The 23,563-nt window shown below is 44.2% G+C and overlaps 1 protein-coding gene across 13 annotated transcripts in view; it reads right to left on the bottom strand.

Moving 5' to 3' along the window:
* RBFOX1 (RNA binding fox-1 homolog 1) overlaps nt 1–23,563 on the bottom strand; it is a 2,209,300-nt gene that overhangs the window by 1,975,123 nt on the left and 210,614 nt on the right. For all 13 annotated transcript variants that reach the window (XR_009497779.1, XM_059898915.1, XM_059898899.1 and 10 more), the window contains exon 2: nt 1,407–1,445. Coding sequence is in view for 11 of the 13 variants with exons in the window: in XM_059898899.1 (XP_059754882.1) it covers nt 1,407–1,445 (39 nt within the window). In the remaining 2 variants the exon portion in view is untranslated. The remainder of the gene's footprint in view (nt 1–1,406; nt 1,446–23,563) is intronic.

The following is a 23,563-nucleotide window of genomic DNA, read 5'->3' as shown; positions in this document are numbered from 1 at the left end:
TGACACAGCTACCACGTAGATGCATCTCATAAACATTATGCTCAGTGAAAGAAACCAGTCACAAGTAGCCACACATTGTTGGTTCCATTTATATGAAGTGTCCAGAACAGGCAAATCCAGAGAGAGAGAAAGCATATTAGTGGTTGCTTAGGGCTGGGAAGAGGGGGAATGGGAAGTGAGTGCTAATGGGGTTACCTTTTGGGGTGATGAACATGTTTAGAGGCAGTGGGTGCACAACACTGTGAATATACCAAATGCCACTAAATTGTTCACTTTAAAACGGCTACTATTATGTTATACGAATTTCACATCAATAAATTACTTCCCAAAAAACCCCACAGTTCCTCAAATTCTTCTACCAATAACCGGCAGCCAACAGCAGGAGCCTGGGGAGTGCGGCTCCAGGGGACAGAACGCTGGGAGGAGGGGAGGGCGCCGTGGAGCACAGAGCCCACTCTAATCACCCCTCAAATGACAGAGACCCCAGATTCAGACTCTCCGTGAAGCCTCCTTCGCCACTTAAACCATCTCCAGTCCACTCAAGGGCCAGCCACACGTCTCTCCAATCCCATCACACAGGAAATTTACATGTTTAATAAAAAGCTGCCGTCTTGACACTAATCTTAGAAAAAAAAATTCTTACATTTGTATTAATTTTCCTTCCCGGTTTTAATTGAAGAGAGCATACAGCATCACAAGGGAAATAAAACCTTACTTTGTCTATCTGAGGGCCATGTGGCTTTATTAGAAATTACATTAGTTCCTCATTAAGCAACAATAATAATGTAGAGTTGGAATCAATAAAAAAAAATGTTTTGCCCCAAGGTACAGATCCATTTGGTTCAATTATATTCTTACATGGCCAAACTCTGGTGGCTCCAATGCTAATAAAAATGTGGCGTGATGCCGGAAGATGGGGGCTTCCTTTATTTGCCTTCAAATGAATGATGAAATAGAGGGAAGGGCTTGATTCCCATCCTCACAACCACTCTCATCATTCCTAATGAGAAGCCACCTAACCACCCATCTAGAGCTCATACATCAAAGGTGCAAATAAGTTTCATCTCACCAGCCTTCCCTGATCAATCAGTAGTAGTTCAACCTGTTCTCTCTAAGGGTTGAGTTGTGCTATGGTTGATTACAGGTGTCTGCCTTGGGCATGGGATTGCACGGCCATGCCTGGTAACAAGTTTGTGCCAGTTATGTCCAGGAGCCCCTCCAACTGGGAGGGGAGGTTAAGAAAACTATAGGCTATGAGCACTGGTAATTCCCACCCTTCTCCTTAGCGTGCCCACTGCATGGCTGGGCTGGGTTTGCACAGTAATAGAGAGGATGAGACTTTTTTTACCTCTTCATTTCCATCAGACTTAACAAAAATCCTAAATCAGGACAAAATGAGTACTTACCTCACCCTCGACCAGGCTGTATGGCAGGGACAGTAGATCCTGCATAAAAAAATACAAAGACAAGAAATGTTGAGTTTCGCATTGAAACAATTGCTTTTCCTTTGTTTTTCTCTTAGACAAAATAACTATGCTCCTTGGAAAGAAATATTTGATTCATTTATTTCAAAAATGTTGATGCGGTGCCTAACACAAGCCAGGTGCTATTGTAGGCTCTGTGTTTTTAGCAATAAACGGATGGCAAGTCCCTGCCACTGGGTGGGAGAGAGGAGGAAGGACGTGGCAAATAAGGTAATAAATAACCATAAATGAAGATAATGTCAGATAGTAATAAGTCCAATGATGATAACAAAATGGGTTGTGGGATGGAGAATGACAGGTGCTACTTTATGTTGGGGAGGGTTGAAGGTGAATGACAAGAAGGAGCCAGACATATCTGGAGTAGGTATTTTCAGTGTAGAAACAGCAGTTACAAAGGCCCTGGGGCAGGCACGAGTGGACAAGGGCCAGGAAGCAGGAAGTTTGGAGTATCAGGATAGTCAGACATCAGGGAGGCAAGCAGGGGCCAGATCATGTCTAGCCTTGAAGGTCAACATATGGAATTTGGGTTTTCTCTAAGCAAGTTTGGAAGCCACCAGAAGATTTTAAGCACACATTCACGGAACCAAAAGCCACACCCTACTCAGTAGGCCCTAAGAGCCCCCATGCTGTGGACTGACCCACGCACATGCTCCACTTGTTCTCAGAATGCCGAACCAGCTCCCAGCACAGGAAGGGCCCTGGCTGAGACGAAAGGGAAAAGGTGAGTTGCACAGACACTTTGTGAAATGCAAATCCCAGGGCCAGGTGGCCCCCGGGCCTGGGACATCACTATCCAAGCCAAGTAAACCTTCTCTTCCTTCCTGTCTCTCTCCGCCCTCTGCTCGCACTTCCACCATATTTCCTATTGGTCGAGATGGTTTCCCACCTAAAGGGAAAGAAGACACCACAAGCTCCCCTTTTCCCTGCCCAAAGCTCAGATTGAGCCCCTTCATCACATGCCTGTGGCCTCCCCAAGCACCTCGGACTCCAAGGCAGAGAAACAAGAGAACCCCTTTACTGGACTCTGCTGAACCAAAGAAAATGCCCTGGCACTGGCTAGTCCCAGCCAGGGCTCCAGGCCCAACAAGCTGCAGGGAGCTTAACCAAGCCAGTATCTTAAAGACAAAGCGATGGGAGGTTGCTCTGCTTTGCTGCCCAAGGTCTTGGACACAGCAGACCAGGCCACCTGAGAAGACAACGTTCCACCGTCACCTCCCATCCATCCCAGGCTGAGCTCCGGGCTCCCCTCCTACTTCACAGGGTGGTCATGGGGATTAAGTGAGATACCACACACCTGGTTCATGGCCACCACTCAGCAAAGGCCCCAGCATCAAGAGCTGTTATTAGCCTAGACCAGCATCTTTGCCCAAAGCATCTTTGCCGCAGGCCTTTTTGCCATAAACATTTTCGCCACAAATATTTTCACTGCAAAACTAATTGGCTGTAGAGCAATTTTACTGTAAAAGATAAAATAACAAAAAAGTAAAGAGGGATGTTAAAAAGGACATAATGAAACATGAAAAATGAATAACAAAATTTAAGACTATCGTGAAATACAAAATATTTTCACACATTTAAAATGCATGCAAAGGGCTTCCCTGGTGGCGCAGTGGTTGAGAGTCTGCCTGCCAATGCAGGGGACACAGGTTCGAGCCCTGGTCTGGGAAGATCCCACATGCCGCGGAGCAACTGGGCCCGTGAGCCACAACTACTGAGCCTGCGCGTCTGGAGCCTGTGCTCCGCAACAAGAGAGGCCGCGATAGTGAGAGGCCCGCACACCGCGATGAAGAGTGGCCCCCGCTTGCCGCAACTAGAGAAAGCCCTCGCACAGAAACGAAGACCCAACACAGCCAAAAATAATAAATAAATAAATAAATTTATAAAATGCATGCAAATATTATACAATGGAATATTACTCAGCCATAAAAAAGTATGAAATAATGCCATTTGCAGCAACATGGATGGACCTAGACATTCTCATACTGAGTGAAGTAAGTCAGAGAAAGACAAATATCACATGATATCACTTATATGTGGAATCTAAAAAAACTGGTACAAATGAACTTATTTACAAAACAGAAATAGAGTCACAGATGTAGAAAACAAACTTATGGTTACCAAGGGGGAAAGGGGAGGGGAGGAATAAAATGGGAGACTGGGATTGAGATATACACACTACTGTATATAAAATAGATAACTAATAAGAACCTGCTGTATAGCACAGGGAACTCCACTCAATACTCTGTAATGACCTATATGGGAAAAGAATCTTAAAAAGAATGGATATATGTATATGTGTAACTGATTCACTTTGCTGTACAGCAGAAACTAACACAACATCGTAAACCAAGTATACTCCAAAAAATTAATCTAAAAAATAAAAATGAAATAAAATGCGTGTAGATTCACAGCAATACTGAGCAAATAACTGAGAAGGATCCATCTCAAACACCAGGATACGTGTTTGTAACTGAGCTCTGTATCACTGGTGCTTCTTCTTGGCAGATTGTCACATGGCCGTTGGTGAATGTTCCAAAGTTCTGTTGGAAACATGGGTTCAACTTTGCGCCTTCAAATCACCGAAGGATTTGCAAACTGATGCTATCGTTTTCTAGTATAATATGTGATTTGGCTTTGCACTCTCAATTTCACATTTCCAGTAAGTTTTATCACCGTGTTTTCTATCAACTACTTCGATAGAGTAGTTGTTACCATCCACTGTTTTAAGACGACCACATCTACTCATCACTGTTTAGACCATCATGAGGGCGAAGATGGATGGAATATAAAAATGGGAGTCCTGAGTCAGTGAAGAAACGAAACCAACTGTTTTCCAGTTATTTTATCTTTTACAGCAAAATTGCCTTAAGGCCAATTAGTTATGGGGTGAAAATGTTTGCAGCAAAGATGTTTACAGCACAGAAGCTTTAGGGCGAAAATACCTAGAACCATTATTAGTATGTTTATTACCACTGTTGGTCAAGTCCATGCCCCACAGATTAACAATGAACGTGGGCTAGGACTAGCCAGCACAGACCGTCCACATAAAGAGAAATCTTCGGGGACATGACAGAGCTAGAGCCACAATTTGGAAACAGGTAACTCGTGGAATAAATGTTGAGCTGCTTCTCCTACCACCTCCCAAAGGCTGATAGACCAGGCACGCCTGTGGCGTTTCTCTCCTGTTTGCAAAGTGTAAACAAGAAGGCTTGTCCTGCCTGCCTGTGTTGAAAGGCACAGGCAGGGTAGAGCACCCGTCTTCTCCTCCCCCATCAGTGCCTAGTCCATGGGGCAGGCTCAGGTGGGTCTCTGACCTCAGCTTACAAGGGAGGCACAGGCTGAAAGGTGGGCAGAGGCAAGGTGGAGCCCAGGGTCTGCATACAAGGGGGTGGACCAACAGAGATCTTTCTCCTGGGGTCTCAGAACCGAGCCCTGTGCCTCTCCAGGTCTTTCCTCTGTCCAGCATCCCTCCCCTTATCTCCAAACCCTCCTTCTACGCCAGCTCCTCCTCTGAGCCCCTCTCTTCCTTGCTCCCTCACCTCCTTTAGCAACTGTAAAAGCTCAGTTCTTTTTGCTTCTTTCTGTCCACCCTCCAGAACTGTGCTCAACATTGGAGACACAGTGAGAAGAACAAATGGACATGGTCCCCAAGGGCACTTACAGTCTGGAGGAGAAGCAGACAGGAATTAGGGAATCACAAATCCAAGTAAGGCTACAGCTCCAAGGAAGAGAATGTGAGGGCCCTCTGCCTTCTCATTTACTCCTCAACGCCCGCCCCCACTCCCCTTACCCAGACAGCTTTATTGCACAGCCCAGGACCCTTGTCCCTTCTCACCTTGCCAGGAACCCTCTGCAGTGAGTCTATCTGTCCCCTCTCTGACATCTTTTCCCAAAGCCCTTCGTCCTTTGGGCTCCGTTTCCTATGCCCATTCCGGGAACGCCAGCATCCTCTAGGAATCCGCCTCTGCATGCACATTACTCCCCCTCCCTTGGAACCATTTCCTGTCCCATCCAGACCTCAACCCCTACCTCCTCTAGGACCCCCGTATGTGTGTGTCTGGTCCTGGCTGCCATCCTGAGCTCCAGACCCAACAAACTGACTGTCCGCTTGCTCTCTCCACATGGGTGTCCCACTGACATTTCAACATCACACGGTCCAAGCCATGCCCTCCTCTTTCCACCAATTGTGCCTCCTCATCTCCTGGGTTGGAGAAGTGCACCCCAGTTCTGCCAGCCCCCTGAGCCTGAAGCCTGGGTACCTCCTCTCACTCATCCCCATGTTCCAACCCCTCTTGATCCACGGCAGCTGTGCCTCTTGCACTGCACTCTCCCCCCCTGGTCCGGTTACTGCATAATAACTGCATAATAACAGATGCTTCAAAGGCTTCTGGACAAGTCTCTTTGTGCTACTGAAAACAATTTGGCTGAAAGCAAAGGGACCAGAAGGACAATTTGGTCAAAACGAATATTCCATTGCTGTTGTTTTTCTGAGTGTTGGTCATCTTAGTGAGCCATGATGTGGTTTTAAAGAATTTTTATGCACTAGGATCTGTTTATTCCCCCATATTCCGAGTTTCATTTTATTTTGTTTGTTTAAGAAATCGAGACCTAGTATTGCCAGGCTCAGCTGTAACTAATGGCAGACACTGGGCAATGAAAAGAAAGAGTCTCCTATAAAAATCTCATTCATAGCATTCATCTAGAGAGCCTCATATAACAGTCCCTTGAAAAGCAATGTACGTGCTGCCCTGTGAAAACCCACTTTGCAGTATGTGTGATCCCGGAAAGGTAGGGTCTCCATTGAATCCATACAAATCACGATCAATACTATTTTCCTCACCACTCTTTTCTGAATTATAAATGAAGAAAGCCCCTACTATTCACCAAACTCACCCCTCAAAAAACAATACAAATTAGACATCTATTCTCCTGCGTTTTTTCCTAAACATGTTCAAACATATCTGCCTATATATACATATGCAGATACACATAATATTTACTTCTTAATTTTAAAAAATGGATTGGAGCTGTAGATATTGATCTGAACACTTGTTTTTTATAAACTTAACAATAGAGTATGAAAATCTTTTCCAGATAATTCATGTAGAATTGAGTTTCTCAATTCCAGCACTGTTGAAAATTTGGCCTGGATAATTCTTTGTTGTGAGGGGCTGTCATGTGCATTGTGGGATGTTTAGCAACATCCCTGGCCTCTACCCACTAAATGCCAGGACCATATCCTCTCCCCCAATCGTGACAACAAAAAATGTCTACAGACACAGCCAAGGGTCCCCCAAGGGGACCACCAGTTGAGAACCCCTGGTGTGGAGCCATCGCTTCCTTTTTTAACAGCTGCATAGAATTCCATACTATGGATGAACCATATTTTATTTAATTATTCCCCTATTCATCGACATTCAGAATTTATTTTAAATGCATCAGAGGGACCTGATGGTTAAAAAAATATCGTGGCAGCGTATAAAGAGTCATTTTACTTTATCCTTCTCATAAAGTTTGAATGCTTGTGTTTCTGGCTTGTTTAAAACAGACAGGCACTCTGTGTGCATTAGGCAGCTCTGTGAGTTTCTTTTATGTTTGTTCCTATGACGTGGGCGTTGACAGAATTCCACCTTATGTCAGAAAGAGACGGGTGATCTTCCATGCCGTGACGGCATATGGGGAGGTGGCACTCTCATCCACCACTGGTGGGGGCAGCAACCGGTACCACTTTTCTGGTGGCCGGGCAATCAGGCAAAACAGATCAAGAGCCATCACTCTGTCTAACTATCTATTTCTTGTTCAGTAAAATTAGGTGGACACCTACAGTCTGCCCCTCCCCTTCTCTTTAGCCTGTATGAACTCAGTGAAGCTAGATGGCTCTCAAAGATAAATGCCTGGCCCTTCTCAGAAAGACAATTAATGAGCTCAGAGACTGCTTAAACGGAGATGAAATGTGAGATTAACAGACGCAGGGCCATCTATCCACCCACCAACAGGCTATCTCCTCCTCGCTGCGCTGTTTCATTAGACACCGCCAAGGAAACCCACCGAATGCACCATGGCTATCAGGTCTATTTTTGAGATAATTACAAGGCTTGGGCTTGGATCCACTTAAAGGCAGAAATATGGGACAGAGGAGGATTAAGGTGAACTCTACCCCTTTCTCGTCTACTGAAAATGTCCCAACAGGCTTTAAAGGGAAGAGAAAACTGCCTGAAACTTTCACCAGAGCCTGGTTGGTTGCTGCAGGAGCTGTGGGGCCCAAAGCTCTAATTCTGAACAGTGTCCAGTACAATAATGAGGGACCTTCCCTCCCTGCAGGCTAGTCTCCTTGCCCACCCCCTCTGCTCGCCTCGTCTGGGAACACGAGTGCCTTAAGGGGAAGGAAGGAGTAGGGAAGAAGGAGAGGAGGAAGGAGGGGCAGAGGACAGGGCAGAGCAGGATCCTGTGTCTCTCAGCATCACACCATTGCACTCTCTGGAAGCTCAGATGTTGCCACTCCACGCATCACTCTTAAAAATGGATCTGTCCTCTGCTCGCATGACCTTGAAAACAGGGAGACCGTGACGGGGTGAAGTCACCTCTGGGCAGGCTTTCTTGTTTCCTCTCCAGGCTGCAATCTCCTAGAAGGCACAGCAAGAATGCAAAACTGCAGGAAAGAACCCGGTTTGCTTGCGGCATCTCTGTCCCTCTACCCAGTGGAGTATTTCTGCAGACACTCCTTCCCCGTCATCCGTTTCGTGAGCAGAATTTCCGCCTTGACATCTGAGCGTGTCCCTCACTCCCCACCCCGATGACAAGGACAATGACAATGGGATATCAAGCAACAATATTCATAATAGCTGCTGCACAATGCCCAAGCAGGTGACACACTTTGCTCCTGCAACAGGATTAGAACTTGGATTAATCTTTGCACTTTTCCTTGGTGCCCCTCCTTATATAAGACTTTCCATCAATCAGAGGCCTCCTCCTTGCCTCTGGGAGGATTAGGATTGCTTTAGCAGGAGTGAAAAGAGAAAGAAATAGTGTTCAGTCTTTTTTGATATCCAAAGGCAGCTGCCAATCCAATGCCTACAGAACAATCTTGCCCTTTGAGGGAGATCACATAACCCAGGATGAGGAGCTCCATCACCATGTGGAAAGAGTCTTCCACAAACAGCCACCCAAAGACTGTAGATGGTCCAGAAGGAGTCCTGCTCACGCCCCAAGCCTTTGCAGAGCCCCAACGAAACCTCTCCATGTGCCCGCCCCCTTTTCACGGGTGCCCCTCCTTTTTCAAAGGAGACTTATAGGCCCCTTAAAAGATAGAGGGTGAGGAAGAGAAGTTGTAATGGTGTAGACAGAACAGTGGCAAACTCCCCCCATCATACGTGAATGAAAACATTTAATCCTCACAAAAAGACCACAAGAAAGGTGAATATTATTATCATGTCTGGTTCACAGATCATGAAAAGAGGGAAGTAAAGGTCCCAGGGTCCCCGTGGTTGGCGAGATAGGATTCAGACCCGCTTTGTCTAATTCTAATTCCAAGACCTCTCTTGTCCCCAGATTCTTTCACATAAATGAAAGGTCACACTTGGCATTGTCCAGAAGGACACACACTTGCCCTCAGGGAACTTCCAAGTGACTCGGGAAGGCAAAAAAATATTTAAGCAGAAGTGGAATATCATAACAGGCAAGGAGCAGAACACTCCAGATGAGGGAAGAAAGTCTGTCAACTGGGTCTCCTAGAAAGCAGATGTCAAGGTGGAGTTAGCCATGCAAAAGGTTTACTGGGGAGTAACACCTGAGTGGGGGTTAAATAGTGTCCCCCCCTTAAAATATGTTCAGTCCTAATTCCCCAGAACCGGTGCATGTGACCTTATTTGGGAAAAGGTCTTTGCAGATATAATCAAGGTAAGATGAGGTCACACTGGACTGGGGTGGGGTAGGGAGGGAATCCCTAAATCCAAAGACAGTGTTCTTAAGAGAGAAAAGGAAGATTTGAGACATAAGAGACACAGACACAGCAAAGAGGGCAATGTGAAGACAGAGGCAGAGACTGGAGCGATGCAGCCACAAGCCAAGGAACGCCCAGAGCCACCAGAAGCTGGAAAAGGCATGTGGGGTCCCCTCTTAGAGCCTTTGAAGGGAGCATAGCTCCCTTGATTTTGGACTTCTGGCCTCCACAACTGTGATAGGATAAACTTCTGTTGTTTTACAGCGCCAGTTCATGATCATTTTCTGCAGCAGTCACAGGACACCTGACACAAGCTGTGCAAGGAGAAGGGAGGAGGCAGGATGGGACAAGGGAAGCTATCAGTGGGGATGCAGACCTGACAGTTCCTGGCCGCTCGCCAGGGACTCCAGAGCCAAGTGCCCATTACAGGAGTCCTGTGTCCGGCAGAAAGGGTCAGGCCCTAGGACCACAGTCTTGCAGTCATCGGCCAGTGCCGACCTGAGAAGAGAAGGGCAGCTCGAGGGCTGAGGCGGGCCCAAGGCATTAACAGCTGGAGGCTGTCATCTGTCCACACCATTCACAGCTGGGCTATGCGTCCCTTCTCGAAGGGAGAGTTCTGTGTCTGCCATAGTGTGGACACAGGAAGAACAGGATCAAGGTTCCACCCCACTTTTAAACCCCCGCAGTGTGCAAATAAGAGAACAAATAAGAGAACCACCAACTTGGAAGGAATCATTATCTGTCTTGCTACCTCATTCATTCATTCATTCATTCACTCATTTATTCACTCCACCACTATTTCCTGGGGCCTGCTCTGTCCTGGCACTGTGCTTGGTGAACTGGCAATCCAGAGTGAGCCAGCAGCAGCTCCTGAACTCAGGGGCTTGCATCCTAGTTAGGGGGACAGAGCACGCTAAAAGGTGCTATAAGGCAAGGCTGGAGGGACGGGTGGGCACAGTATCAAAGGAGCCTTGGGATCCAGCCCAAGTTGGGAGTCCGGAGTCTTCCCAAGGGCAATGGAAAGTCACTAAACATGACGGCAGGAAGGGACGGGATCACTTTAATTCTCACATGGACAATAGTTTGGATGGAGCAAGAGTAGAGATAGCTTAATGTGTTGAGAGGCACCTGTGGGTTTTGCAAAAGGTGATACAAGTGTGAATTAAGGTGGTGTTGGAGGGAATGGAGGAAAGGAGACAGACTTGAGAAATATTTGGGAGATAGAATCAAGAGGACTTGGTGGTGGTTCACTGTGTGTGTGTGTGTGTGTGTGTGTGTGTGTGTGTGTGTGTGTTTTGCAGGCCAGGGGGTGGGGATGGGAGAATACCATCTTGTTTTCTGAGTTGCATATCTGGTGCAAAGTGATGGGTGATGCTAATAACTGAGCGGGGAATATTTGGGGAGAAGGAAAAATTGGGGGAAGAGTAAGAAAGTGTTTGATAGGCATGGGACAAGTGGACACATGACATTTGAGATGTCCTTTAGACATCCATTTAGAATAGTCCAGAAAGCAGCTGGACATGTCAGTGTGGGATTCAGATGAGAAGTCTGAACTGAAGTATGAATTTAGGATCTGAGGGACCCTACCAGTTGGTCTAGCAAAGTGCTACGGTTGGTCTATGTCAGAATCTAGTTGGTCCCATCAGCCCCATGACAGTGCACAGGGATGTGACGAAGCCTTGGGACCCACAGGTACGCTGTATCTGTCATACAGGTGGGACAGGGAACAGCTTGCCAGCCATGTGGATTAGGCCCTTAACACAGGGGACAAGGGTCTTCCCTGAAGACCCAGGGCCATATCTAACCTAGACTCCAATGCGTGTTCACATGTGGCCTCAGAGCACTGGGGCACAACAGATCGGATGACAATCCTGCCTAGCATGGGCGAATCCAGTCATCAGGAAGAGATGATGTTGACCAGGTACTCTCTGAGCAAGTCACCAAGAGGTCAGGGCATAGTAAGTACTGCAGGCCAGAGAGCTCCCTTCAGTACCATAGCCCATCCTGGCTCTTCAGAGACACAAGACACAGGATACACCACATGAGCCAAGAGTGTTTCAAACTATGGAAGCATCTTGGTGAAGGGGAAAGAGCCTGGGATATTAAAAGTCAAGTGGTCCTGGCTTCTGCCACTGAACTATGAGATCCATCAGCATAAGGATTGTATCTGCCTCGTTCACTCCTATATTCCCAGACCTAGCCACTCCTGGTACCCATCAGGAGCTCAGCAAGAACCAGTAAGATGGATGGATGATGGATAGGTGGATGAGTGCATGGTGGATGGATGGATGGATAGGTGGGTGGATAGGTGGGTCTAAATTCCATCATGTTCCCTTGTCATTAGGAATAAAGACAGCCAAAATTTAAAATTCTTTAAAACCCATGTGTCCATTTTGATTAATAGCAACCTTTAAACTCCTCCCTCAAGCAACAGCAGAGGCTCATAGTTAAGAGTGTGATCAGACTGCCTATGATAGCCCCACCAAGGCTACGAGGCCTTGTGCACATCTCCCAACCTCTGTGAGACTCACCTGTGTTAGGTAGAATAATAACTGTACCTGTTGCATTGGTCTCTAATGAAATGAAATGAGATAACCCATGCAAATCCCTTAGGACAATGTATGGCAAATAACAGGTGCATGATAAATTGTATATTCCCCCTCCTCCTCTCCTTTCCTCTCTCCTCCTGCCATCAGACATCAACTCTCACTGTGCAGCGCTGCCCTCCTAGCCATACCACCCATCTGCGGGCCCCCGCAGCCTCTCACCTTTTCTCTTGTTCCTGAGGACCCTAATAAATCAACAATGACACAGAAAACAACCATACACAGTTAGCACATGCTGGGTTGATTGTGCTAAAGCCTTCATAATCCAACTCTGAGGAAGAGCATCTAGTACTCAATTTTTAAAATGTAATATATATTTAATGCAATATTAATATTTAACTCAATGCAATATTTGATATTTAATGCAAATAAAAATAGTAAACAGATTTATTGATGATTTACACAAGTACTTGCTTATTCTGTTTTTAAAGCATTTTTCTACCTAGAAGATAATTTTCTACCCCCCAGAAAGCAAATACGGGAGGGCTTTTGAGCTGGTTCTTGTATGTGGGAAAGAGTTGTCAACTTGTGGGTGGGCTTGGCCAACAAGCAGCAACCATGGCTTTCATTTATTCATATAGTTAATGAGGGCATACTATGTGCTGGACACTGGGCTAAGATCTGATGGGAAGAGAAAAGGGTCCTTATTCTCTCAGAGCTCACAATTCACTGGGAAGTAAGATAACATTCTGTGACAAATAAAATAAGTGCCAGGAAGGAAATCTACACAGATAGTCACACTGAGCACTAGCAGGGCACCCAACTCAGACTTGGGTCGGGGGATAGTCAGGGAAGGCTTCTTGGAGGAAGAAACATATGAACTGATATAATTGGGAGAAAGGGAGGAAGAGCATTCTAGGCAGAGGGAAGAGTTGACTCAAAGGCTCCTAGGGACTGAATGTTTGTGTGCCTCCAAAATTCACATGTGGAAGCCCCAATCCCCAGTGTGACAGTATTAGGAGGTAGAGCTTTGGGGAGGTTATTAAGTAATAGAAGTAGAGCCCTTGTGAATGGGATTAGTGCCCTTATATAAACAAGAGACATGAGAAAGATGATATATCTCTTCACCATCTGAGGGCACAGTGAGAAGGCAGCCAACTGCAAGCCAGGAAGAGAGGCCTCACTGGGAATCAAATCAGCTGGCACCTTGATCTTGGGCTTCCAGCCTTCAGAACTGTGAGAGATAAATTTCTATTGTTTAAGCCACCCAGTTTATGGTAGTTTGTTATAGTAGCCCAAGCTGACTAGGACAAAGGCCTTCAGAGACAGGGTTGTGCCAGAGGCAAGAGAAGTTCAGAATGAATGGAGAAGAGAAGTAGGGGTGAGATTGGGTCTTGTGGGCCACGAGAAGGGGTTTGGTTATTATTCCAAGGTGATGAGACTTACACGTTGGAATGACCGGGGCTGAACTTTAGAAGTAACACACTGACTAGAAGACAGTTCTACAGCCCATATCTATTAAATTAATCGAAAGAAGAAAGGTGTCAACGGAAATGCAAAGAAAGTAGATTCAAGAAATATTTAGGACGCTGAATTGATGGGTCTTGGTGAGTGGGTGTGGCAGGTGAGAAAGAGGAACAAAGCAAAGACATGTGCGTTTTTAACATGAACAACTGGGTGGATGCATTAAACGATGTTAGTTGTCAATATCATTGTCATCACCACTATCATCGTCATAATTGACGATGTCTTGGTGCCACTCTTGGGGACAACACAGAATAAGTCTATTTCTACTTCCACAACCTGTCAGATCTGTTCCCCCAAATAAATGTAACCCATGGAAGGTGCCAAGGGTGATGATAGACAAAGTGGGTTTCACTTGGGTTCATCCTACATGAGCCAAACAACCCAACACGACATTGAAATAACCTAAACGTTCAACAAAAGGGGACTGGTTAAGTGAAGTATAGCACAGTCGTACAATTCAATATTATGTAACCTTTAGAAATCATGCTCCACTGTTATATTTAATGACACGAAGAAATGGGCTTATGCATTACATTTTTTTAAGTGTCAGGGTACATAGAGTAATCTGCTTATTTTAAGCACATGGTTGTGGGTTTTTTAGTTCTATATGCCACAATATTAACATTCATTTTCTGTTAATTTTTCATTTCTTTTACATTTTTCTACATTCTCCTTTTTTTTTCCATAGTGCACATGGATTGCTTTGGTATTCATAACATTGTAAATGTAAACAAAACTCATGAGGTTCAATTTCATCCAAACAATACCTAATGAAAACACTAGAAGCCTTGGGTTAATGCTATGAACTGTCCTCCCTAACTTGAGGGGTGAAGTCAAAGGCTAATTCTGTTCCAAGACCAACAGGCTTTATTTCAAGGACTTATTTCTCAAGACCAGGGCTCTCTGGCCAAGGACCCCTACCCCCATCTCCCTCTTCATGACCATTATCATGGCTATACCACCATCTTTCTATCTTCCCATTAAGAGAGTGAGCAAAGAGAATGTAAATAAATACCAAAGCACTGACTTTCTGGGTTGTTGAAATCACATGTGTGGAGACTATACAGGGAAATAATGGGTCTTTCTCTGTGGAAGAATAGGATCCAGTTGAATCAAACATTTATAGAAACCTAAGGAGGAGAAGAGAAATATTGGAAACTTACCCAGTCACTTTGGGTAAGGATGAAAGAAAGACTCCTAAGTAGTCTCCAAAGTCTGCTTCTTGTGGTGGTTTTAAAACCTGGTCCTAAATCAGGTGATGCTCCTCCCATCAAGAGGGGAGGTCTATGTCCCATCCCTCAAATCTGGGTGGGCTCGTGACTGTTTCAATCAATAAGGAACAGCACAAGTGATGCTATGTGACTTCTGAAGCCAGATTATAAAAGGCCACATAGCCTCTGCCTTAGTATCTTGGAAAATTCACTCTCCAGGCACTCCCTCTTGACATGGTTCCTCTTAAAACCCAGCCACCATGTGATGAGAAGCCCAAGCCACATGGGTGAGTCCCGTGGAGGCACTCTGTCCCTGAATCCTAGCCAAAGAGAGGGTGTGGAGAAAAGGGAGCCCTCCTGCACTGTTGGTGGGAATGTAAATTGTTACAGCCACTATGGGAAAACATTATGGAGGTTCCTTTAAGAACTAAGAATAGAGCTACCATATAATCCAACAATCCCACTCCTGGGCATATATCTGGAAAAGACGAAAACCCTAATTCAAAAACATACATGCACCCCAATGTTCATAGCAGCGCTATTCACAGCAGCCAAGACATGAAAGCAACCTAAGTGTCCATCAACAGATGAATGGATAAAGAAGATGTGGTATATACAATACATATATATGATGAAATATTACTCAGCCATAAAATAGAATGAAATATTGCCATTTGCAGCTACATGGATGGACCTAAAGAATATCATACTAAGTGAAGTAAGTCAGACAAAGACAAATATTATATGAGATAACTTACATGTGGAATCTAAAAATAATACAAATGAACTTATTTACAAAACAGAAACAGACTCACAGACATAGAAAACAAAGTTATGGTTACCAAAGGGGAAAGGGAGGGGGGCAATAAAATAGGAGTTTGGGATTAACAGATACACACTACTATATATAAAATAGATAAGCAACAAGGATTTACTGTATAACACAGGGAACAATATCCAACATACGTAATAACCTATAATGGAAAATAACCTGAAAAAAAAATATATATATATACACACACACACATATTATTGAATCACCTTGCTGTACACCTGAAACTAACACAATATTGTAAACCAACTACACTTCAATTAAAAAAAAAAGAACCCTAGCCGAGCCCAGCCTTTCAATCATCCCAACCCAGGCACCAGACATGTGAGTAAAGAAGTTTCCAGTTGGTGATTTAGCTTCAAGCTGTATGAGTCACCCCCAGCCATCTGAGTCTCCCTAGTTGAGGCTCCAAACATTAGAGGACAGAGACAAGCTATGCCCTGTCCAAATTCCTGACCCACAGAACTGACAAACACAATAAAATCATCATCTTATTTTACTGCTAAGTTTGGGGTGATTTGGTAGAGAGCAACAGACAACTGGAACAAAAGTTGGTTCCTAGAAGTGGGATGCCACTAAATCAAAACCCAGATCATGTGGCATTCACTTGGCGACCATGTGACAGGCCTCGAGGAAACAGTTGGAGAGGGCAAGAAGGAAACCATTATTAGAAGCTGAGGAAAAAGGAGTTCCTTGTTCTGTAGTGGAAGAAAGTTTGACAGCACTGTTGGTTGCAGTCATTTGGAAACTAAAAGTGTTCTGAATGAACTCAGGGATGCATCTAAGGAGATTTCCATAGTATTGAAGGTGTCTCCTGGCTTCTTCTAGATGCCTGTATTAAACTGAGGAAAGACAGAGCTCAATTAAAGAATAAATGATATCATTTGGGGGAAAGTTGGGAGTAAATACAAAAAGCCAAGGACAATCTTTCCACCCAGCAAAAGGCACTCAAAGTAAGAAAGGACACATCAATTCCAGATTGTTATCAGAACACTATGCTTGTTCTGGAGTAAAGATGAGGCCAATGGTGACTGACATCCATTTGTTAAAATCTCAGAAATTTCAAAGAGGACAGAGAAGGGGGGAGGGATAAACTAGGAGTTTGGGATAAACAGATACAAACTACTATACATATAAAATAGATAAGCAACAATATTTACTGTGTAACAAAGAGAATTATAGCCATTACCTTATAATAACCTGTAATGAAATACAATCTGTAAAAATACTTAATCACTATGCTATACACCTGAAACTAACATAATATTGTAAATCAAATATACTTCAATAAAAAAAAATCTCAGAAATATTTAAGGTGGTGCCTCCTAGAGACCATTTCAGTCGAACAAAATCCCATCTGAGAATCTTAAGGAGGTACTTGAAGACAATAGATTTTCTAAGGATATTAAGTGTGCTATCCCACAGGAGCCCCACAGGAGGCCCAATTACAGAAGGACTTATCTCAGAGAGATTTATGTGTGTAGTTTTGGTCAAATGAAACAGATAATGAATTGCCACATAAGAAATCCACAAAGTTTTTAAAGTAATTATACCAGCTTGGACTAAGAAGAACTGAGATGGTACTAATAAAAGGGGTTCTTTGGATCCCCAAACTTCTACAGACAGAAAGAAAGTTGAGAAATCTACTCAGCTGCAAATATGGCCTATTTCTTATGGGGGTAAAAGAAGGTGACTCAAAGGTCAGAATCAAGATCTCAGAGGATGGAGCCAAAAGCCACAAAAATCATTCCCAAAGACCTGTTTTGAACCTTAATCAAGAAATGGTCCTTATATGCCAAGCTGAATTTTAGAATTACTATGGGCAACTGACTGCTATGTTTTCCCCTTTTTTTTGAATAAGAACTTTTATTACAACTATCCTACACCTGTCTCATCATTACATATTGTGTAGAGAGGGGGAGCAGATAATTTGTGTCTTCAGTTTACAGGTCTTCAGATCTAGAGGAACTATATCCAAGGAACCAAACTCAAGGATCCTCATCCACATCTAGACCTTAAATAGGGTTTATGATATCCTTGGCCTCAAGCCAAGCTTGATGGTATAGTGGGAGATACTTTTAGGGGATCTTAGAGGAGAGTCAAGTATATTTTGCAGGTGAGATAAATGCAAATAATTTGTAGCCAGATAACATACGTGTTGGTTTTAGAAACATGGCCCTAACTCCTTTAACACTCTATTGGGATGTGGGAGCCATCTCCCCTGAGTCTCTAGCTTGCTGGCCCACCTGGCAGGTGTTAGACTTGCAAAGCTGCATAATGTGTGTGCCAATTCCTTTAAATAAATGTCTTTCTATATATTACACACCCTATTGGCTGTGTGCAGGTCTTTTGTTCTAGTCAGACCTTCAACTGATTGGATGAGGCCCACCCACATTATGGACAGCAGTCTGCTTTGCTCAAAGTCCACCAACTTAAGGGTAAATCTCATCCAAAAATACCCTCACAGGAACACTCAGAAGAATGTTTGACCACATACCTGGGCACTGTGGCCCAGTCAGTTTGACACACAAAATTAACCATCACACTGGTCCAAACCTCTGATCCAGAGATTCTCTGAGTTTAATAAAATAGTTGTTGTTTTATGTTTTTTAGTGTGGATTATTATATAGCAATGCAACATTAGAACACCCCTTAGAGTCACTACTTTGGGAAAAATCCTGGTGTTCTTCTTACTTGCTGCAAGTAATAATAAATCCTTCCTTCCCCTGAAAAAAAATAAATTAGAACACCCCTTGATATAGACTCCTACAGAGGAAGGCATAAAAGACTTTGGCCAGGCAACTTTGTACCTGAAACACTGGAAGCATGCAATCACTTAGTGAGAAGACTGCATTTCACTCTAAGTCAGCAAGGACAAGGAATAAAATCCAAACTTCAAATAAAACCCAACCTCCTCACACAGGATGCCATGGGCCCCAGCCCACCTCTCCAGCCTACCTCCTTTGACTCTCCCTTCCTGGAACACACCAAACTCTTCCCATTTTCTCTGCCTAAGATACTCTTCCCCCACCTTTTTCCAACTTGAGAACTAAACTAAAACAGTATGATCCCTGACCACTCTATCTAAGGAAACCCCCCAGTGAGCAAAGGGATAACAAAATCCTTCCTCCTTCTGTATGAGAACTTAACCTTCAGTTAACTTCCTAGCACTGTCTCCCTGGTAAACTAATTAGCTGAGATGTCAATTCTATTACTAGGCAACATTACCCAGAGTATAAGTGACCTCTCACTGGTATGTGGCACCTGGTCTAGGAAGAACTATAAATGAACTATAAGTACCTGATGGGATGCCATAATTTTCATGTCATTCCTCTGTATTAAGATGCTCCTTGCAGAGTTCCTGAGAGCTCTGCTTATGGCACTGTGACAAGAGATACTGGCTCCTGTGACACATGCAGCTTCTAAGCCAGGGCAGACCCACCCCTGCCCAAGGTGAAGTCTTCTTGCACTGATGCTGCATGAACCACTGAGGAGGAGGAACACCTGGTGTTGCCCTAGCAGCCAGCTGGGTTTCCCATCCTCTATCCTCCTAGAGCTTGTTATGCTAAGAGTGAACTGTGGAATTCTTATGAGTTTGAATGTTTAGTTGCATCTAGGAAGACCCTTAGTGCACCTCCCTCCTCCCATTTTCTCCCTCGTATCACCCTGTTTTTCCTTTATGGCACCTTTCACATTTAGTTTACTAATTACCTGTTAGTTTATTGACTGTGAACTTGAGGAGGTCAAAGACCATGTCCATCTTGTTCACCACTGTAAACTCAGCACTTACCCAACTGCCTTCACGTAGTAGGAGCTTGATAAATATTGGATGGATGGAAAAAATTAGAGGAGGAAGTTGCTAGAAAGTTGTAATAGACAAAGTAAGAGGTAAACAGAATCCAAACTGCAGAAGACCTTATTCGAAGTGCTCATGAGCAGTGAAGTACCCTAAGGGCCTTGAAGAGATGCAGAAGAGAGGGAGCTTCAAGATGGCGGAAGAGTAAGACGCGGAGATCACCTTCCTCCCCACAGATACATCAGAAATACATCCACATGTGGAACAACTCCTACAGAACACCTACTGAACGCTGGCAGAAGACCTCAGACCTCCCAAAAGGCAAGAAACTCCCCACGTACCTGGGTAGGGCAAAAGAAAAAAGAAAAAACAGAGACAAAAGAATAGGGACGAGACCCGCACCAGTGGGAGGGAGCTGTGGCGGAGGAAAGGTTTCCACACACTAGGAAGCCCCTTCGCAGGCGGAGACTGCGTGTGGTGGAGGGGGGAAGCTTCGGAGCCGCGGAGGAGAGCGCAGCTACAGGGGTGCGGAGTGCAAAGCAGAGAGATTCCCGCACAGAGGATCGGTGCTGACCAGCACTCACCAGCCCGAGAGGCTTGTCTGCTCACCCGCCGGGGCGGGCGGGGGCTGGGAGCTGAGGCTCGGGCTTGGTCGGATCCCAGGGACAGGACTGGGGTTGGCGGCATGAACACAGCCTGAAGGGGGCTAGTGCGCCACGGCTACCCAGGAGGGAGTCCGGGAAAAAGTCTGGAGATGCCGAAGAGACAAGAGACATTTTCTTGCCTCTTTGTTTCCAGGTGCGCAAGGAGAGGGTATTCAGAGCGCCGCCTAAACGAGCTCCAGAGACGGGCGCGAGCCGCGGCTATCAGCGCGGACCCCAGAGACGGGCATGAGACGCTAAGGCTGCTGCTGCCGCCACCAAGAAGCCTGTGTGCAAGCACAGGTCACTCTCCACAGCGCCCCTCCCGGGAGCCTGTGCAGCCCGCCACTGCCAGGCTCCCGTGATCCAGGGACAACTTCCCCGGGAGAACGCACGGCGCGCCTCAGGCTGGTGCAACGTTACGCCGGGCTCTGCCGCTGCAGGCTCGCCCCGCATCCGTACCCTTCCCTCCCCCCGGCCTGAGTGAGCCAGAGCCCCCGAATCAGCTGCTCCTTTAACCCCGTCCTGTGTGAGCGAAGAAGAGACGCCCTCAGGTGACTTACATGCAGAGGCAGGTCCAAATCCAAAGCTGAACCCCAGGATTTGTGCAAACAAAGAAGAGAAAGGGAAATCTCTCCCAGCAGCCTCAGGGGCAGTGGATTAAATCCCCACAATCAACTTCATATACCCTGCATCTGTGGAATACCTGAATAGACAACAAATCATCCCAAATTGAGGAGGTGGACTTTGGGAGCAACGATATATATATATTTTTCCCTTTTTCTCTTTTTGTGAGTGTGTATGTGTATGCTTCTGTGTTTGATTTTGTCTGTATAGCTTTGCTTTTACCATTTGTTCTAGGGTTCTGGGTGTCCGTTTTTTTGTGTTTTTTTTTTACTTTTTAAAATTTTTTTTAAATAATTATTATTTATTTTTTATTTTAATAACTTTATTTTATTTTATTTTATTTTATCTACTTTCTTTCTTTCTTTCTATTTTTTCTCCCTTTTATTCTGAGCCGTGTGGATGAAAGGCTCTTGGTGCACCAGCCAGGCGTCAGGGCTGTGCCTCTGAGGTGGGAGAGCCAAGTTCAGGACATTGGTCCACCAGAGACCTCCCAGCTCCACGTAATATCAAACAGTGAAAATCTCCCAGAGATCTCCATCTCAACGCCAAGACCCAGCTCCACTCAACAACCAGCAAGCTACAGTGCTGGACACCTTATGCCAAACAACTAGCAAGACAGGAACACAACCCCACCCATTAGTAGAGAGGCTGCCTAAAATCATAATAAGGTCACAGACACCCCAAAACACATCACCGGACATGGACCTGCCTACCATAAAGACAAGATCTAGCCTCATCCACCAGAACACAGCACTAGTCCCCTCCACCAGGAAGCTTACACAACTCACTGAACCAACCTTAGCCACTGGGGGCAGAAATCAAAAACAATGGGAACTACGAACCTGCAGCCTGCGAAAAGTAGGCCCCAAACACAGAAAGCTAAGCAAAATGAGAAGACAGAGAAACACACAGCAGATGAAGGAGCAAGGTAAAAACCCACCAGACCAAACAAATGAAGAGGAAATAGGCAGTCTACCTGAAAAAGAATTCAGAGTAATGATAGTAAAGATGATCCAAAATCTTGGAAATAGAATGGAGAAAATACAAGAAACGTTTAACAAGGACCTAGAAGAACTAAAGAGCAAACAAACAATGAGGAACAAAACAATAAATGAAATTAAAAATTCTCTAGAAGGGATCAATAGCAGAAAAACTGAGGCAGAAGAAGGGATAAGTGACCTGGAAGATAAAACAGTGGAAATAACTAACACAGAGCAGAATAAAGAAAAAAGAATGAAAATAAATGAGGACAGTCTCAGAGCCCTCTGGGACAACACTAAAAACACCAACATTGCAATTATAGGGGTCCTGGAAGAAGAGAAAAACAAAGGGACTGAGAAAATATTTGAGGAGATTATAGTTGAAAACTTCCCTAATATGGGAAAGGAAATAGTTAATCAAGTCCAGGAAGCACAGAGAGTCCCATACAGGATAAATCCAAGGAGAAACATGCCAAGACACATATTAATCAAACTATCAAACATTAAATACAAAGAAAAAATATTAAAAGCAGCAAGGGAAAAACAACAAATAACATAAAAGGGAATCCCCGTAAGGTTAACAGCTGACCTTTCAGCAGAAGCTCTGCAAGCCAGAAGGGAGTGGCAGGATATATTTAAAGTGATGAAATGGAAATACCTACAACCAAGATTACTCTACCCAGCAAGGATCTCATTTAGATTTGACGGAGAAACTAAAACCTTTACAGACAAGCAAAAGCTAAGAGAATTCAGCACCACCAAACCAGCTTTACAACAAATGCTAAAGGAAATTCTCTAGGCAGGAAATGCAAGAGAAGGAAAAGACCTACAATAACAAACCCAAAACAATTAAGAAAATGGTAATAGGCACATACATATCGATAATTACCTTAAATGTAAATGGATTAAATGCTCCAACCAAAAGACATAGACTGGCTGAATGGATACAAAAACAAGACCCATATATACGCCATCTACAAGAGACCCATTTCAGACCTAGGGACACAAACAGACTGAAAGTGAGGGGATGGAAAAAGATATTCCATGCAAATGGAAATCAAAAGAAAGCTGGAATAGCAATTTTCATATCAGACAAAATAGACTTTAAAACAAAGACTATGACAAGAGACAAAGAAGATCAAGGGATAATGATAATGATCAAGGGATCAATCCAAGAAGAAGATATAACAATTGTAAATATTTATGCACCCAACATAGGAGCACCTCAATACATAAGGCAAATACTAACAGCCATAAAAGGGAAAATTGACAGTAATACAATCATAGTAGGGGACTTTAACACCCCACTCTCAACAATGGACAGATCATCCAAAATGAAAATAAATAAGGAAACACAAGCTTTAAAGGATACATTAAACAAGATGGATTTAATTGATATTTAAAGGACATTCCAACCCAAAACAAAAGAATACACTTTCTTCTCAAGTGCTCATGGAACATTCTCCAAGATAGATTATATCTTGGGTCACAAATCAAGTCTTGGTAAATTTAAGAAAATCGAAATCATATCAAGTATCCTTTCTGACCACAATACTATGAGACTAGATATCAATTACAGGAAAAAATCTGTAAAGAATACAAACACAGGAAGGCTAAACAGTACACTACTTAATAACGAAGAGATCACTGAAGAAATCAAAGAGGAAATCAAAAAATACCTAGAAACAAATGACAATGAAAACACGACGACCCAGAACCTATGGGAGGCAGCAAAATCAGTTCTAAGAGCGAAGTTTATAGCAATACAATCCTACCTTAAGAAACATCTCAAATAAACAACCTAACCTTACACCTAAAGCAATTAGAGAAAGAAGAACAAAAAACCCCCAAAGTTAGCAAAAGGAAAGAAATCATAAAGATAAGATCAGAAATAAATGAAAAAGAAATGAAGGAAACGATAGCAAAGATCAATAAAACTAAAAGCTGGTTCTTTGAGAAGATAAACAAAATTGATAAACC

Source organism: Balaenoptera ricei, chromosome 15 (assembly GCF_028023285.1).
Source record: "Balaenoptera ricei isolate mBalRic1 chromosome 15, mBalRic1.hap2, whole genome shotgun sequence".
NCBI lineage: Eukaryota > Metazoa > Chordata > Mammalia > Artiodactyla > Balaenopteridae > Balaenoptera > Balaenoptera ricei.
The sequence above is the reverse complement of the archived record's forward strand: the minus strand, read 5'-3'. Positions and strand labels throughout refer to the sequence as shown.